General features: G+C 37.5%; 2 protein-coding genes across 2 annotated transcripts in view; one reads left to right on the forward strand and one right to left on the reverse strand.

The window, feature by feature from the left end:
- Positions 1-10: 10 nt before the first annotated feature.
- Positions 11-14030, reverse strand: part of LOC143914230 (uncharacterized) — a 29570-nt gene continuing 15550 nt past the window's right edge. Inside the window, exons 2-3 of the mRNA XM_077434363.1 lie at positions 1133-1207; positions 11-1017 (exon numbers count right to left, since the gene is read on the reverse strand). The gene's annotated coding sequence lies outside the window, so the exon portion shown is untranslated. The remainder of the gene's footprint in view (positions 1018-1132; positions 1208-14030) is intronic.
- On the forward strand, positions 2002-13003 carry LOC143914211 (nucleoprotein TPR-like). The gene is made up of 15 exons (XM_077434326.1): positions 2002-2283; positions 3063-7901; positions 7981-8139; positions 9456-9592; positions 9678-9779; positions 10682-10753; positions 10847-11020; positions 11146-11262; positions 11339-11494; positions 11576-11711; positions 11849-11945; positions 12015-12106; positions 12175-12323; positions 12396-12567; positions 12641-13003. Exons 1-15 carry the CDS (start codon positions 2148-2150, stop codon positions 12736-12738), a joined length of 6636 nt encoding a protein of 2211 aa, XP_077290452.1. The 5' UTR covers positions 2002-2147; the 3' UTR covers positions 12739-13003.

Consider the following 14030-nt stretch of genomic DNA (forward strand, 5'->3'; position numbering starts at 1 on the left):
TTTCATTTTTAAAAAAAAAGTGTTTTCATTGTGTATTTTCTTTTTTCTCTTAGATTTTAGCTGATAAATTAGTTTTAATTTTTTACATAAATATGTACATTTGAGTGATAACATGTACAAAATACATACATATATTGCGACATTTCAACAAATAATCTGATTGTATATATGCATGTGTAGAACCAGAATGCTGAAAATGCTTGAACTGCTAAATCCAAATCTGATGACACTTTCCAAAAAGTGGTAATTGCACAAACAATTGATTCTAATATATATAAAGGGGACATGTCAATTAAGAGATTCCCAAAAATTTAAAAGGATTTTGCTCGATAAGAAGGAAGAGTCTTTATATATGTAAAAATATCTTTTTATGTTTCATTAAATGGAACTTAATAGTTTTCAACCGCAATTTTCAGCGTTTAAACGCAAAAGGTAAAAAACATTCGATTCTTTTCATTCAATATATCTAGGATTGCCACCCCTATAGTTTTGACCCCAAGTCTCCGGGTTTCAGATAGTCGTATATGGGCTTTGGTGAGTGTTATTTATGCTGGTATGTAGTAAATCCCCCATAAAATTATAAAAATAAATAAAATTGTATATCAAAAATTCATAACTTGTATGCAAAAACGTATAAAGAACTAAATAGATCTATAGCGTTTATCTCGGGTGCAAAATAAAAATTTGTTACTGAAGCTAAGAAGGTATAAAGGTATAAAAGACTACTGATTACTTGGTAAAATTTTATAATTTTGTAAACAGCCTATTGAAATATTTCTCAGTAATAAATCTTAAGAACAAAAATTTGAAATACCAAAATTTTTAGATGCCGATAAGTTGTATGATGATATCTGGCTTCTTAAAAAAATATTCTTTCGATTCGATTGATGGAGATTTGGCTGCCAGATGTTCCGTGATCGAGATTTTAGTGGTGTGCGTGAGATTACTTTTTGCGGAATAATCACCGAATCATTTTTTTCAACAAAGTAAAAATTCCGTCGGCTGGTGCATTTGTTCCTAATAAACAGAATCAACATTAGAGTCAATATTTCAGTTACATCTCATTTAATTATTTGGATTGAAAACATTGACAGTGATTTATACTAAAATTGCAAATTATATGAAACTTAACAGCAAGTCGGTCGGTGTTGCTGTATGGATGCGAAACGTGGACGCTATTAGTGGCATCCATGAACAGGTTAGAGTCCTTTGAAATGGGGTATTATCAGAGGATGCTAAAGATCTCGTGGAAGGAGCATGTAAGAAACGAAACAGTCCTTCATAAAAAGAGAGAGCTTCTTGACACGGTGAAACGCCGTAAGATGGAATACTTTGGCCACATTATTCGCGGCCCCAAATATCGCCTTCTACAAACAATCATACAGGGGAAAATAGAAAGCAAACGGTGGCTTGGGAGAAAGAAGCTCTCTTGGCTCCGGAACATCAGGTCATGGATGGGACTCGGTCTCGAAATGTTATTTCGGCTTGCCTATGATAGGGAGGAATTCTGTCTGCCCATGGTGGTCGCCTACGTCCGAATACGGATTTGGCATTAGAATGATGAATCAAATTATTGGGTCTACCTCACGGGCCCGAATGTGAAACGCAAATATCGGAAGGCAAAGATCGAAAATCGAAAGATCTTAAGTCGAAAGATAAAAAAAGGGTGCATGGTAAACGGTACATACTCACTTAATTTGCGCGAGCAGGATACAACAGGAACAAGAGGAATAGGTTTTCCTCCCGTATTTTTCGCGCGCACATTAAACAAGGCTGTATGACAATAAGAGATAAGAGATATAAAAAATTACCACTTACACGAAAACCATATGAATTGTATAAGAGGTTAGTAAAAAGAGAGATAATTTCACCGCATGCCACTCATATATATTATACATAGTACCGTTTCGGGCGTTTCACATTCGGGCCCGTGAGGGAGACCGAAAATTATTATATGAGAAAAATTTTAACAGCACAAAAAATACAAAATAGGGAGTTATAGATGGTACTGGCAACACTGTACGTAAGCGTGTTTCGGCTGTCGCGCCTGTGACAGCCGGTGTCTTGCGTAGTTTAGAAGTAAAAGCCGAAAACTGGATTTACGGAGTCGCCGTCTTCCCGACTCCGCCCCCGACCCCACCCCCGACATGGAGGTGTCTGGTGGGGCGGAGTTGGAGTCGGAGTCGGCTTTGGCTTCGGCTTCGGCCTCGGAGTCTCCGCCAGGAGTCGCCACCCCAAGCGATCGTCGACCCGCCGTTGAGCGCGCGCTTTTGCGCGACAAAGGTACACAATGCCGTCATTCAATTCTACTCCTTTAATTCCAGGATTAATCATTTTCATTTACACACAGGATACAACCATTTCAGAAACACTCAACTAATCTATATATCCCGTAATATTAATATAAACCTACAATAACATGACATTGATCAAACATTACCTTTTTTTTTTGAGGTTATATTTTTACACTACATACATATTTGAAGTTTATACCCTTTAAATTTTTTTTTTTTTTTACTTATGTATAATCAATGTTTGGCTCAGTGCCAAAAAGCTTTATTCTTAAACCTTATTCTACATTTAAACAGTTTCTGTACTTTGATTTTACATACAATATGATTGAGACAGTCTACTTAAACATGCAAATGTAGCAATTCAATTTTGAATAAAAATGGTAGATTTTACTAAAAAATATTCTTTAAAAATTGATTTTGGTTAAATATAGGTTTTTCGTTCCAACTTGTTTTATTTCAAATTGACCCTTTTTCATTTCAAATTGACATGAACTGTGCAATGATCAAATTTACATTGAAAACATTGAAGAAATGCGATAAATTCCAATGCTTGGAAATCTTGGAGTCGCAGCTGGCCGATATGAAGAAAGAATTGCCCTCACGAAAAATAACAGCACAGACTGTTCGTCGAAAAATCTAAGGCGAATTGGTTGACATTGAAAAAGGGTCAATTTTAAATGTAAAAGGTTTAATTTGAAAAGAAAATGGGTCAATTTGGAATGAAAAACCTGTATACATGTATCAATTGTTTTTTTATTTTCGTTTCAGATGAAAAGATTAAACAGTTGGAGACCGATTTTTTGACTGTTTCGGACAAATGTGAAAAAAACCAATCGGAACTGACCGACGCCCAGAAGAAAATGGAAGAACTAGAAAAACAGTTGGATTTGGCAAGATCCGAACTGTCTGATGCTCGAGATTCCCTCAAGATACACCAGAACAATTCCGAAAGCTTCCGTCTTCAGAGAGATTCAGCCTTGCTCGTACAGGACAGCCTTTCAAATATGATCGAAACACGTAACAAAGAAATGAATTGCATGAAACAGATGATTGACGAATCGCACATACAACTGCAGAAAGCTTTCAACGTCAAAAGCGAGTCATTGTTGAAGACAAAGAGCCTTCAAAATAAATCAATGTGTAATTATTATATGGAATTGCATTCGGAAAGTAGCAAAGCCGGACGCGTGGACCAAATTGAAATGCTGAAAGGAGAACTCAACAGGTGTTCGGCCGATCTTCAGAATGTGCAGGGAAATTTGGCCTCGCTAAAAGTCGACTTTGAAAGGCAACTGGCTAGAAAAAATGATGAATTGAATGTTAGCAATATTAAAATTACTAAATTGAATCTCGTGAAGGATAATTTAAATTCTAAAGTTGAGATGTTAAATAAAAAGTTGAACCAATTCTTTGAAAAGGAAAGTAAAACCAGCGAAGAATTTAATAATGAGCTCATTTCAAAGACGAAGATCGTAGAAATGTACAAAAATATACAAGAAGATTCTAACGCTAAAAACGAAGAGTTGACAAGAGCTATTACAGAATTGCGACAATTATTGACCGAGTCTAGTGATAAGTACGAAGAGTTGGAGTTGAATTTTAAGCGATCTAATCTTGAACACAAGGAAATGATCGACATAAAGAATGATTCGATTGCTTCTTTGAAACGTGAATTGGAAAATGCCAATGAGCTTTTGCAACTGACCGATAATGAGAGCTTTTCGGCTGCCATGGAAGATTTATCCCCTTCAGCCGCTATAGCCTCCAGGTTTATCAAATCGCGAATGTCTCTGACGCAAGCTTACGACCAACTCATTCAATTATCCGAAGAATTGACCGCTGAAAAGGGCGAAAATAAACGCCTAACCCACGCTCTCAATAGGATTGTGAATGAATTGGAAGAAAAGGCGCCGTTCATTGAACAGCAAAAAGTGCAGTGTGAAGAAACTGCAGAGATGAATTCGCTTTTGAATCAACGCTTAGATTCGGTAGTCTCAGAATACAATCAACTGAAGGAAGAAAGCGCTGAAAATACCAAACTTTCAACTCGCTATCAGAAAGAAAACGCTCAGCTCAAAATCGAAGTAGACGATCTTAGCCATCAAATTTGTTTCTTATTAAAAGAAGCTGAAGTTAGAAAGGGTAAATATTTCTCGCACGATGATAGTAATATTTCAAATTCAATGATAAATTCAAACGTCGGTTTGAATTCCTCTCAAATTATAACCTCTGAATTGGTCACATTCAGCGATATTAAAGACTTACAGGCTAACAATCAAAAGTTGTTGAAGTTGGTTAGAAATTTGTCTGAGAAAAAAGAGGAAAAGGAACAAATCAAAGATCAAATAGACGGTGAAGATTTTGAAGCTAAATTGGAAACGCTCAAGAATAGAATAGCGGAATTGACTGAAGCCCAAGACCGCCAAGTCAAGATGATAAATGAACTTATCAGACAGCGAGACACATACAAGAAAATGTGCAATGATCAAAATCTAGAAAATTCCATGAAAAAATGCGATGAATCCTTCGACAAGACAGGCGCCGATAAATTCCAATGCTTGGAAATCTTGGAGTCGCAGCTGGCCGATATGAAGAAAGAATTGCATCACGAAAAAGAACAGCACAGACTGTTTGTCGAGAAATCTAAGACGAACGAGTTGAAGTTGGTGCAAATGAACGACACGGCTCAAAAGCAGTTGAACGAATTGCATTCCAAATACATCAAATGCTTGTCCACTTCGAACGGCCTTGCCGAAAAGTGCAAAGTTTTGCAGATGAACAATAGAGAGATTACAGTACTCACCGGCAAAGTCAACTCGTATTCGCACTTGATGGGCAAACAGGAAACTTTCAACAAGAAAATCCACGATGAGTTGTCCATTTCGAAGAGTAAACTCATGCAAGCAGAGTCTCTTATTAATACCTTGCAAACGGAACATACGAAATTGATAAATCTATCTAAAAAGTTACAGAATGAAAGTCGGAACACGTCTCAAGACAAGCAGGATTATTCATTTGCCGTCAAAAATATAGAATCCATCAAAAGCTCCATCGAAAACAATGATAGTGATTCCGTCGTTAAAATACAGTCGACGCTAGAAGAGGCTAATATAACCTATTCGACATTGCGATGCATGCTTCAGTTGGAGCAGAGCAAGTATCGTGATTTGACATCGTATTTGAAAGATGAAATGGAACAATATAAACATCAAATCTATTCCGAGCAAGATGTGATCGAAAAGTTGAAAGCGGAATTGACCGAAGCTAAAGAGGATTTGCTTTCGAAAGCTACTGTCATCAAAGATCTTAATAGCCAATTGTCTTACAAAAATAAAAACGACGCATCTTATAATCCAGCTTTGGGTTCTGCTCCGTCTGGTGAACGTTCTGATGATGTACAAGTCTTGAAACAACAGTTGGAAATCAGCAGAGGGCATATCGAGAAGTATTGCAATATTTATGAAAGCTCCGAAAGAGATTTGAAGGCTCTCAATGAGACCTTTAACGAGTATAAGCAAAAGACCGAGGCTCAACTTGAAATGTCTCAGAAGCAAGAAGAAGATTTGAGGAAAAAGTGTGAAAGCTTAGAAGAAAAGCTTGCCGTGTCGTCTATCGAAGTCAAGTCGAAGCAGGATATGTTAAGCTCCATGTCTCAAGAGTTGACTGATAAGAGTTCTGCTTTGGATAAAGCGCTGTTGGATATCAAAAAGCTGGCAGAATCTGGTCAAGAAGCTGAAGAAAAGTATGCTTATGAAATCATCCTACATTCTAACGATATTCAAAGCCTCACTCAAATAAAAGAACAGTTGCTTAAAGCAAATCAAGAAATCGGCGAGATGGAACGTATTAAGATGGAATTGGAAAGCGTGTTGAAAGAAAACAAAGAAGCTTGGGAGAATCGCGAGAAGATGCTCCTGCAAGAGAACGGTGACGTTAAAGACCAACTTCTAGACATTAACAAGCAAAACACAATTTTACATGATAGGATTCAAAGCTTAAGTTCAAAACTGACTTTAGCACACACTTCGAAGTCTTTGGATAACGTCGGGGATGTATCCATCGCTGATAATACCCTCAATTATTCATTAGATGAAGTTGAATCTAAGTCTTCCGAACAATTGCTTCAAATCATCAAGTATTTGAGGAAGGAGAAGGACATACTGATGACGAAGTTTGAAATAATGCAAGTCGAAAATCAAAGGATCAAATCGCAATTGGAAACCACTGAGACCCAATTAGACGATGCTAAGCTGACTTCTGTGGATAAAAATCAATCTGATATTGTATCTGCCAAGCACTCTGGTGTTATTAGAAAGGTTGAAACTCTCAATGCTATGTCAGATTGTTTCGTTGACCTTCGCAAAGAAAGGGACCATCTTCACGCCCAGGTTCAAGAAATGTCTAAAAAGTATACCGAACTGTCTAATAGCATCGTTCACCTTCAAGAGAATAATAACGAACTGTCGGCAAAGATTAGTTTACTTCAAACTGAGAATAATAATTACAGAACGGAAGTCGTTAAGTGGAAAAATATGGCAAATGCCCTAATCGAAAAAGATGATACGACCAGCACGGATGATTTTAAGAAACTTCAGACCGAACGGGAGATGCTTACTAAATCTCTTGCCACCGAAAAGGACAACATCAAGAAACTTTCAGATGAAATTACTAAATTGACCGTCGAAAAGAGTCAATATGAAAACCAAGTAGACAATTTGTGTAAACATCAATCGATACTCAGCGATAATTTGAAGAAGAAAATCAACGAATTGACTTCGGTGAAGAGAGATTTCGATAAGTTGAACCAAGATCTTTCTGAAGCAAGATCTGTAATTACAGAAAAGACGAAAGAAGTCATCGATTTAGGTGTTAAATCGAATGCTGATGATGCTATCATCGCTGATATCAGATCGAAAGAAGCTCAAGTACGCAAGATCGGAAAACGGTATAAGACCCAGTACGAGGAATTGTTGAAAACGGTAGAAGAAGAGAAAAAGAAGTCGGCTGCTCTTGTCTCGGAAGCAGCTACCACTTCCGAAACTCACATAGAAACGTGCAAAATTCTAGAGCAGAAGACAATCGACTTGGAACGGAATCATGCGGATAAATTAAGCGATTTAAAAACTCAGATATCTTCAAGCACGGATGAGAACAAAACCTTGCAGAAAGAAATTGACACGTTGAAGCAATCGAGCCTGGAGCACACAACCATGGAGGAGAAGGCGAGGCAACTGTTGAAACAAGCCAAGGCCAAGATAATGATAGCGACCGAAGCGAAGGAGAACCTCACAAAAGAACTCAACGAGGCAAAAGCTAAATTGGAAGTCTTCGAACAAAACAAGGACGAAAATGACGTGCGATTGTCTCTGTTGAAGTCTCAATACGACGGCCGTGCTGCGAAGCTAGAAAAAGAAAGGACGCAAATGCTGCAAGAGAAGCAAGCAGAAATATTGCAGCTCAATAAGCAGATAGAACTGCTAATGCAGAAGATAAACCAAATGCAGAAGAAGATCGACATACATCAAAGTCCAAAACCGTCAACGAGCAGCAACCAAGGAGAAAAGTGCAGCAGCGAACCTCCCACAGCCAATATCAAACCCATGGCTGGTACTTACCAATGTTTTACATATGATATGTTAATATAAATATATTGGGTGTATTTATTTTATGATTTGTATAATTGTAGGCGTATCGCAGAGGGATACCAATAGAAGAGTGACCGGAGATACACCTCTGGCATCCATCAGGCCCATGGCATCACATAGTGGTGTTCGTACGGCTGCTGTTCTGCCGACCACTGCTCAGCCTACAACACATTCGTTGATTCAAGCTCCGCATACTACTGGTTCGTTTCTCGTTCTTGAAAGGTTGCTAGTTGTATATGCCAAGATTGTATTTGTTTTATGTTGATACCTCTTTCCAAGGTCATATATTAGGGAAGTTGACTCACAACCCGTTTGTACCCAAAAGTGGTCTCAGAGAAATGTAATATTTTATTTCAATCGAACATACACACTTTACAGATCGCTCCGAAGCGACGAGTGTACTTATACAGATACAATACAAGCATTTATACAATGCGAATTCATTCAAACATCATCTACGATGACATTTTTGCTGCATTTTATCATACAAATTGGCGAACCTAAAGACGCTGAATAACTTGAGACTTGCAAGATAGATTTTAAAGGAGATGCCAATTTTACTGGAGCCGGTTTCAATGAAAATCAGAAAAATAAGCAAACTGATAGGAAACGATCGACCTGGGGTCACAAACCAAAGTCTGTCCAGCAGGTACTAGTGGAAATCGAATCATGAACACTGCTCGAAAGCATAATGTGTTAACCAAGTCCACGCTGCTGGTTAATAATAATAATAGAAGTGGCTTTAGGCGTCATAGTGTTGTAAGGTTGCAGTATGGCTATCGCCATACTTAATTAGTTTTCGCCATAGTTGTGTGTTGTTTGGGGTTTGGTGTAAACGATCGACAAGCGCCAGACAGACTGAACCACAGATTAACTGGATGGCTGCTTTAAAAGCAATTCTCGACTTCACGAATGATAGATTGCACATCAGATGACAAGTAACCTTTCGATGTGCACAGATGCAATTATTAAAATTGAGTTGGATCTTTCTGGCGAGTTTAATAAGGCAAGTATCAGAAACACAGAACGTATACAGGGTAGGTATGTCGGGACTTCGGGTAGATTTCGTTTGGTGTAAGTGCGAGCAGTGCGCACGCATAAGGTACACGTGTCGTTAATCTGTGGTTCAGTCTGTCTGGCGCTTGTCGATTGTTTGGTGTTCTACGTATGTCTGATTTGTTCATATTACTCGCAAGATGGAGAAGTGCACAGTTAAAAGTTGCACAATGCACATCCAACACGACTGTGGCGGAAACTAATTAAGTATGGCGACAGCCATACCGAATCACTATGACGCCTAAAGCCACTTCTATTATGCATTATAACAATTCTCCGAGTGATCTACTTCATAAGTGGATGTTCATCAATGAGATTTCTTCTCATGAAACACTCCATAACGATTGAAATAGGAAATCTAGATTTAATAAGTTTCCTGGGCGTAGTAAGGAATCTCGCATGTGAACACTTCCCGTCGGATATTGAGAAAAGTGTTGTAATTATTATTGTACTTTTGTAGGAAGCGTCACCGGGGATATGTTATCGTCTTCAAGCTCACTCGGAATTGAATACTTGCCGAGCAGTTCTTCTCCCGGCACTCGAATACATCCTCAGCACGCTCGTCATGTTGCTCTACCTCCTCCGGAATCCACCCAGGTTGCATTCGCTTCCGTCGTATATAGTTTTATCCCGGATTTTATTATATATTCAATGATGATGATTGCATTCCAATGTATTTTAGGATATGGATACTGACATTTCTGTTGGCGGTGAGACGTCCAGTGTAGGCGGCAACGTACCTTTAGTACCTCAGTCCTTGAGTACATCTCAACTTGGATCACAGGTAGGTTTTTTTTAAATGTCTTAATATAATGGCGTCATGTGAATACAGAGTGACTTGTATTTATATTTATTTATACTTTGGTAAAGACAGCATAGCCGATGCATCCAATTTTCCAAATATAGCGAACAAGCCCTGTACGCGGCACCTTTTTCGCGAATTAGGCAATCGAGTTTTCGACCTTGAATACAGATTTTAATATTTACTCAAGTAACCAGATATGTTAATTAACACATAAAGTATTATTTTAAACAATAAAATACATAATATATCTCGTAGTTTTGGCTTAATTGTCAAATAATCATTCTTCATACAATTGAGACGTATCGTCGCCATTGTTCAACAGACGTGACGTCACATAAACGAGGTTTCACTATGGTTCCACAAAAAACTAATTTTGACTGGTATATATTCATTTTAAGCAAATTGAATAGATGGCATTCAACTCTCAGTAATATATTCAACCAATTTTGAACCATAAAACAGTTGAAATGGGCGCATATAAGGCTCAAAATCCCGTGCAAAGTTCAGAAATTCTATGGAAGACAGCCGCGCTACAGACTTGTCGCGCAAAGCTTCCATAGAAGACGGCCGCGGTTAAACTTGAACATGTATACATTTTTGAAATCATATTCAAATAGTGGTGACAGTTTGCCAATTTGATGAGGAACCATTTCAACAATGAAATCAGATAAATTGACAAACTCTGATAGGAAACGATCGACTTGAAGTCACAAATATGCAAATCTGACCAGCAGCACTACATATAATACTCGGAATAAATTCTTTTCAATCGAGGTCAATCCTCGGGTGGTTAGCATTAGCGCAACCACCAAGCTATGCTGCTGGCTAAATTTGATTTGTATAATATAACAATTGACCAGTATCTTTTTGCATATATGTAGGCTGTTGCGCTTGTTATGCCTCGCATGGAAACTACAGCGGCTGATGCTCAAGCTCTTCATCCACATCAGCAGGTACTTTTCTTTTTTCAATTAACACGATATATATCACATATCTTTATGAAAAGTAAAATGAATGCCACTTTGTTCCCATCGTTACTTTTACAGCAAGCATCCAGTTCGTCTAATAATAATTCCAGTTCGACGGTTACCACGTCACATGGACCGGTCAGCGGCAACAGTGGACTGGTGAATAAGGGCGAATTGCATAGGGCTTTTAAAAGACCTCGGGTATTGTCGGCCCAACCGCAGAAGACTATTCTTAAACGACTGAAGATCCAGGTATTCATTTGAATTTAAATTTTTGTTTATTTTGAAAACTCATTTTCACTTTGTGTACGTAGTAACAATAGATGAAGTTTTGTTGAAGTTTAGTCTTATCCAAATTTTTTTATTTGTTTGTAAAGGGTTTCCAAAGAGTTACTGAGAACGACGCAGACTATCAGATGCCGACGTCTTCACAGAGAGATCAAGAAGATGAGATGGTCGGTTTTGGGGATTCCGACGATGAAGAAAATTATCAGGTTTGTAATGTTCGGTACTGTTGTGTTTAATTGTGGTAAATGAATTAATATTGTATCGTTTTTTTTTTCGTTATAGGATCCTATATATGAAGTGGAGGATGAGGAGAATGATATCGACGATAAGGAAAGGCCGGCAACGGAAGCTAGAAGTGTTGCCGATTTAAATATACCGGAAGATCAAGAAGCTACTGGAAGTAATAATGAAGTCGATCTCGTCGACGATTCATCTCAAGTAATTTAATTTTTGCATAATTTACATGTCGTTGTTGTAGTTTTGATTGTTGTTAAAATAATCTTGTTTGGGTTTGTATAGGAAGTGAGGAGTTCTCATCATGAAGATGTCGGTTCTAGAAGATGTGATGAAAGTCTCTCTGGAAATTTTCCGACTGTATCTACAATAGGAAATCCTATACAAGAACAACAGATCGAAACGATTTCTAGTGGAACAGGTTATTGTTTTGTTTAAAATTAAATTGAAACCTGTCAAAGTTTCATATTTGGCTCTCATTATCCTAATTACTCCTTCAATAAATCTTGTAATCTTAACCTAAAGATGTGTTTGATTATCCAAAATCGGTTTTTGTAGGAGTTACATCTGCAGCAACAGGTGGAACTTACGAAGAAGCTGATGATAGCATTGTACCTTCTACTCCAACGCTGTATATACCGGCGAGAAATGAGAGGTTAGTATATTATAATATATCAATTGCATCTATCTAACATATGTAGTCTTAAAATATGGTTATTTTTAGCGAAAGTAGTAATGCAGCTACTGGTGCCGTAGCTGACGATGCTCAAGCAGACGTTGCTCCACAACAGATGCCTCACGACCCTACATTACAAGGTAGTTACATTCACTTCTTTTAATTCAAATATCTTATATTGTTTCTGCATGAAAAAATACTGTTTCAGGAACACCAGCTCTTTCGGCGAACATAGTTGTGACTCCACAAAGCTCAGAAGCCGAAGTCGGCGGAAGTCTATCGAGTCGTAGCAATATAATCGATGACGAATCACCAACGGTCAGCTCGCAAAGTACGCCTTCGTCTTTCGTACCTCAGGTAATATTCAGCTCCCGGTGATCATATAAAAAGTGACGATGGATTAAAGGATGGTTTTAATGTAATATTCAGGTCGAAGAAGGCCGAGAAGCGGAGGCAAGTAGCACCGGAAGTAACAACACGGCGATAAGGGGCTCGTGGAGAGGATCTCGATCCATGCACCGCAGATCAATGTCTCCCCAAATTCATCATTTAGCTCAACGTTCAACTGACCAGAGACCATCGCCGATTGTTTGGAACTCAGGTAAGTTTGTCGTTTGGTGTAATGGTTTTTATGAATACGTTAGTGGTGTTTAATTTGTCTTTTTTTTTTGTAGATATAAATATGAGGAGAGGATTTGCTCCGCAGAGAGGTTCGCCGAGAGGAGGCAGACATGTGATGAGACGACCGCCAAATTTTTATAAACGCTTTTGAAGAAGATAAATTAGTTAAATTTCAAAATAGTCTGTGTGCATGTATTTGCCTCGGAAATGTTTACTATTATATGTATGTAAAAAAACATAAGTTATATTGTGATATTCTTTTGTTTATTTTTTACTCGATTTCTTACGTTAAGTAGATTAAATAAATAATAACATTACAGTATTTTAATAATACAAGTAATATAATATAATAATTATTTACATTTTGAATTATAAATTTGAAATGATTGAGAAGAAAATAAAGAACGGTAAATTATTATAAGTACATTTTTTATAAATATATTAAAAAATCCCATATAATGTTCAATATAGACAAAATTTGTGACGAAATTTCATCAGGGGAAAATAAAGCTTTGTCATTTATTTGTCTTTTCGTATAAAAAAATTTATTTGAAAGTTTTCATTTTTACGAGGTTTTATTAAATAACTAGTGTGTCAACTCTCGTATTAAACTTAATACACAACAGACCCCAAATATGTATAGTGATAAATAAATATATAGAAACTTTATTGGTATCAATATTATTAAAAAAATACTGTGTTTTTGTTTTTAAAAAATAAGTAAATATACAAATGTGGAAAAAATGAAGAATCCGATTTTTAAAATGCAATGGCGGATCTATGCAAATGTTCTTTGCGTCAATGTCTTCTTCAAATGCCTGCTAAGCGTTTCCAATCTCTTCAATTTTTTAGCCGCCTCTTGTGCAGTCTTCATAATAGTGATATCGTCTTTATAACATTGCCTCTGCGTAGATTTGGTCGACTCTAAGTTAATGTAGTCCAATTTGATCATATTAGCTTCGTATTCATTTTCCAAAGTCTCCATGAGTGCGATCGTCTCGAAACTCAAGTCCTTGAATATCAATTTATCGTAAATATCTTGGACGCAAATATCAAGCTTCAACACTTCTTCGGAGCAGAGCATGTTGCGTAAAATATCGTTTATTATCGCAATAATTTTCTGCTTCAACTCGCATACTCTAGCCTCCTCCCATTTTATGGTGGTCGTCATGTTTTCGATGAGCTCTCCGATGTCGTCGAATTCGTTATGAATATTATCGATAGACGTGTCGACGTTGGATCTGACTTCTCCGCGACTCTTGGTCAACCTTTCAGCGTTTGTCCAGGATGTTAAGTTTTGCATTTCGATGCTTGCAAACAGCCTTTTCAATTCTGAAGGTTCTTTGAAGTACAACTGAGGCTCTTTGGACTCGCTCAGTTCCGTCTTCAGTGTTGATATCAAATTCACAAGACTCGATTCGGGTTGTTTTACGCTTTTATCAT

Source organism: Arctopsyche grandis, chromosome 7 (genome assembly GCF_051622035.1).
Source record: "Arctopsyche grandis isolate Sample6627 chromosome 7, ASM5162203v2, whole genome shotgun sequence".
NCBI lineage: Eukaryota > Metazoa > Arthropoda > Insecta > Trichoptera > Hydropsychidae > Arctopsyche > Arctopsyche grandis.

Bases quoted from the DNA above. Each gene is read 5' to 3' on its own strand.
- LOC143914211 (XM_077434326.1), top strand. From the start codon at position 2,148: ATGGAGGTGTCTGGTGGGGCGGAGTTGGAGTCGGAGTCGGCTTTGGCT. The intron at 2,284-3,062 runs GTACACAATGCC...TTTTCGTTTCAG, and splicing joins CGCGCTTTTGCGCGACAAAG to ATGAAAAGATTAAACAGTTG. The intron at 10,754-10,846 runs GTACTTTTCTTT...TTACTTTTACAG, and splicing joins CTCTTCATCCACATCAGCAG to CAAGCATCCAGTTCGTCTAA.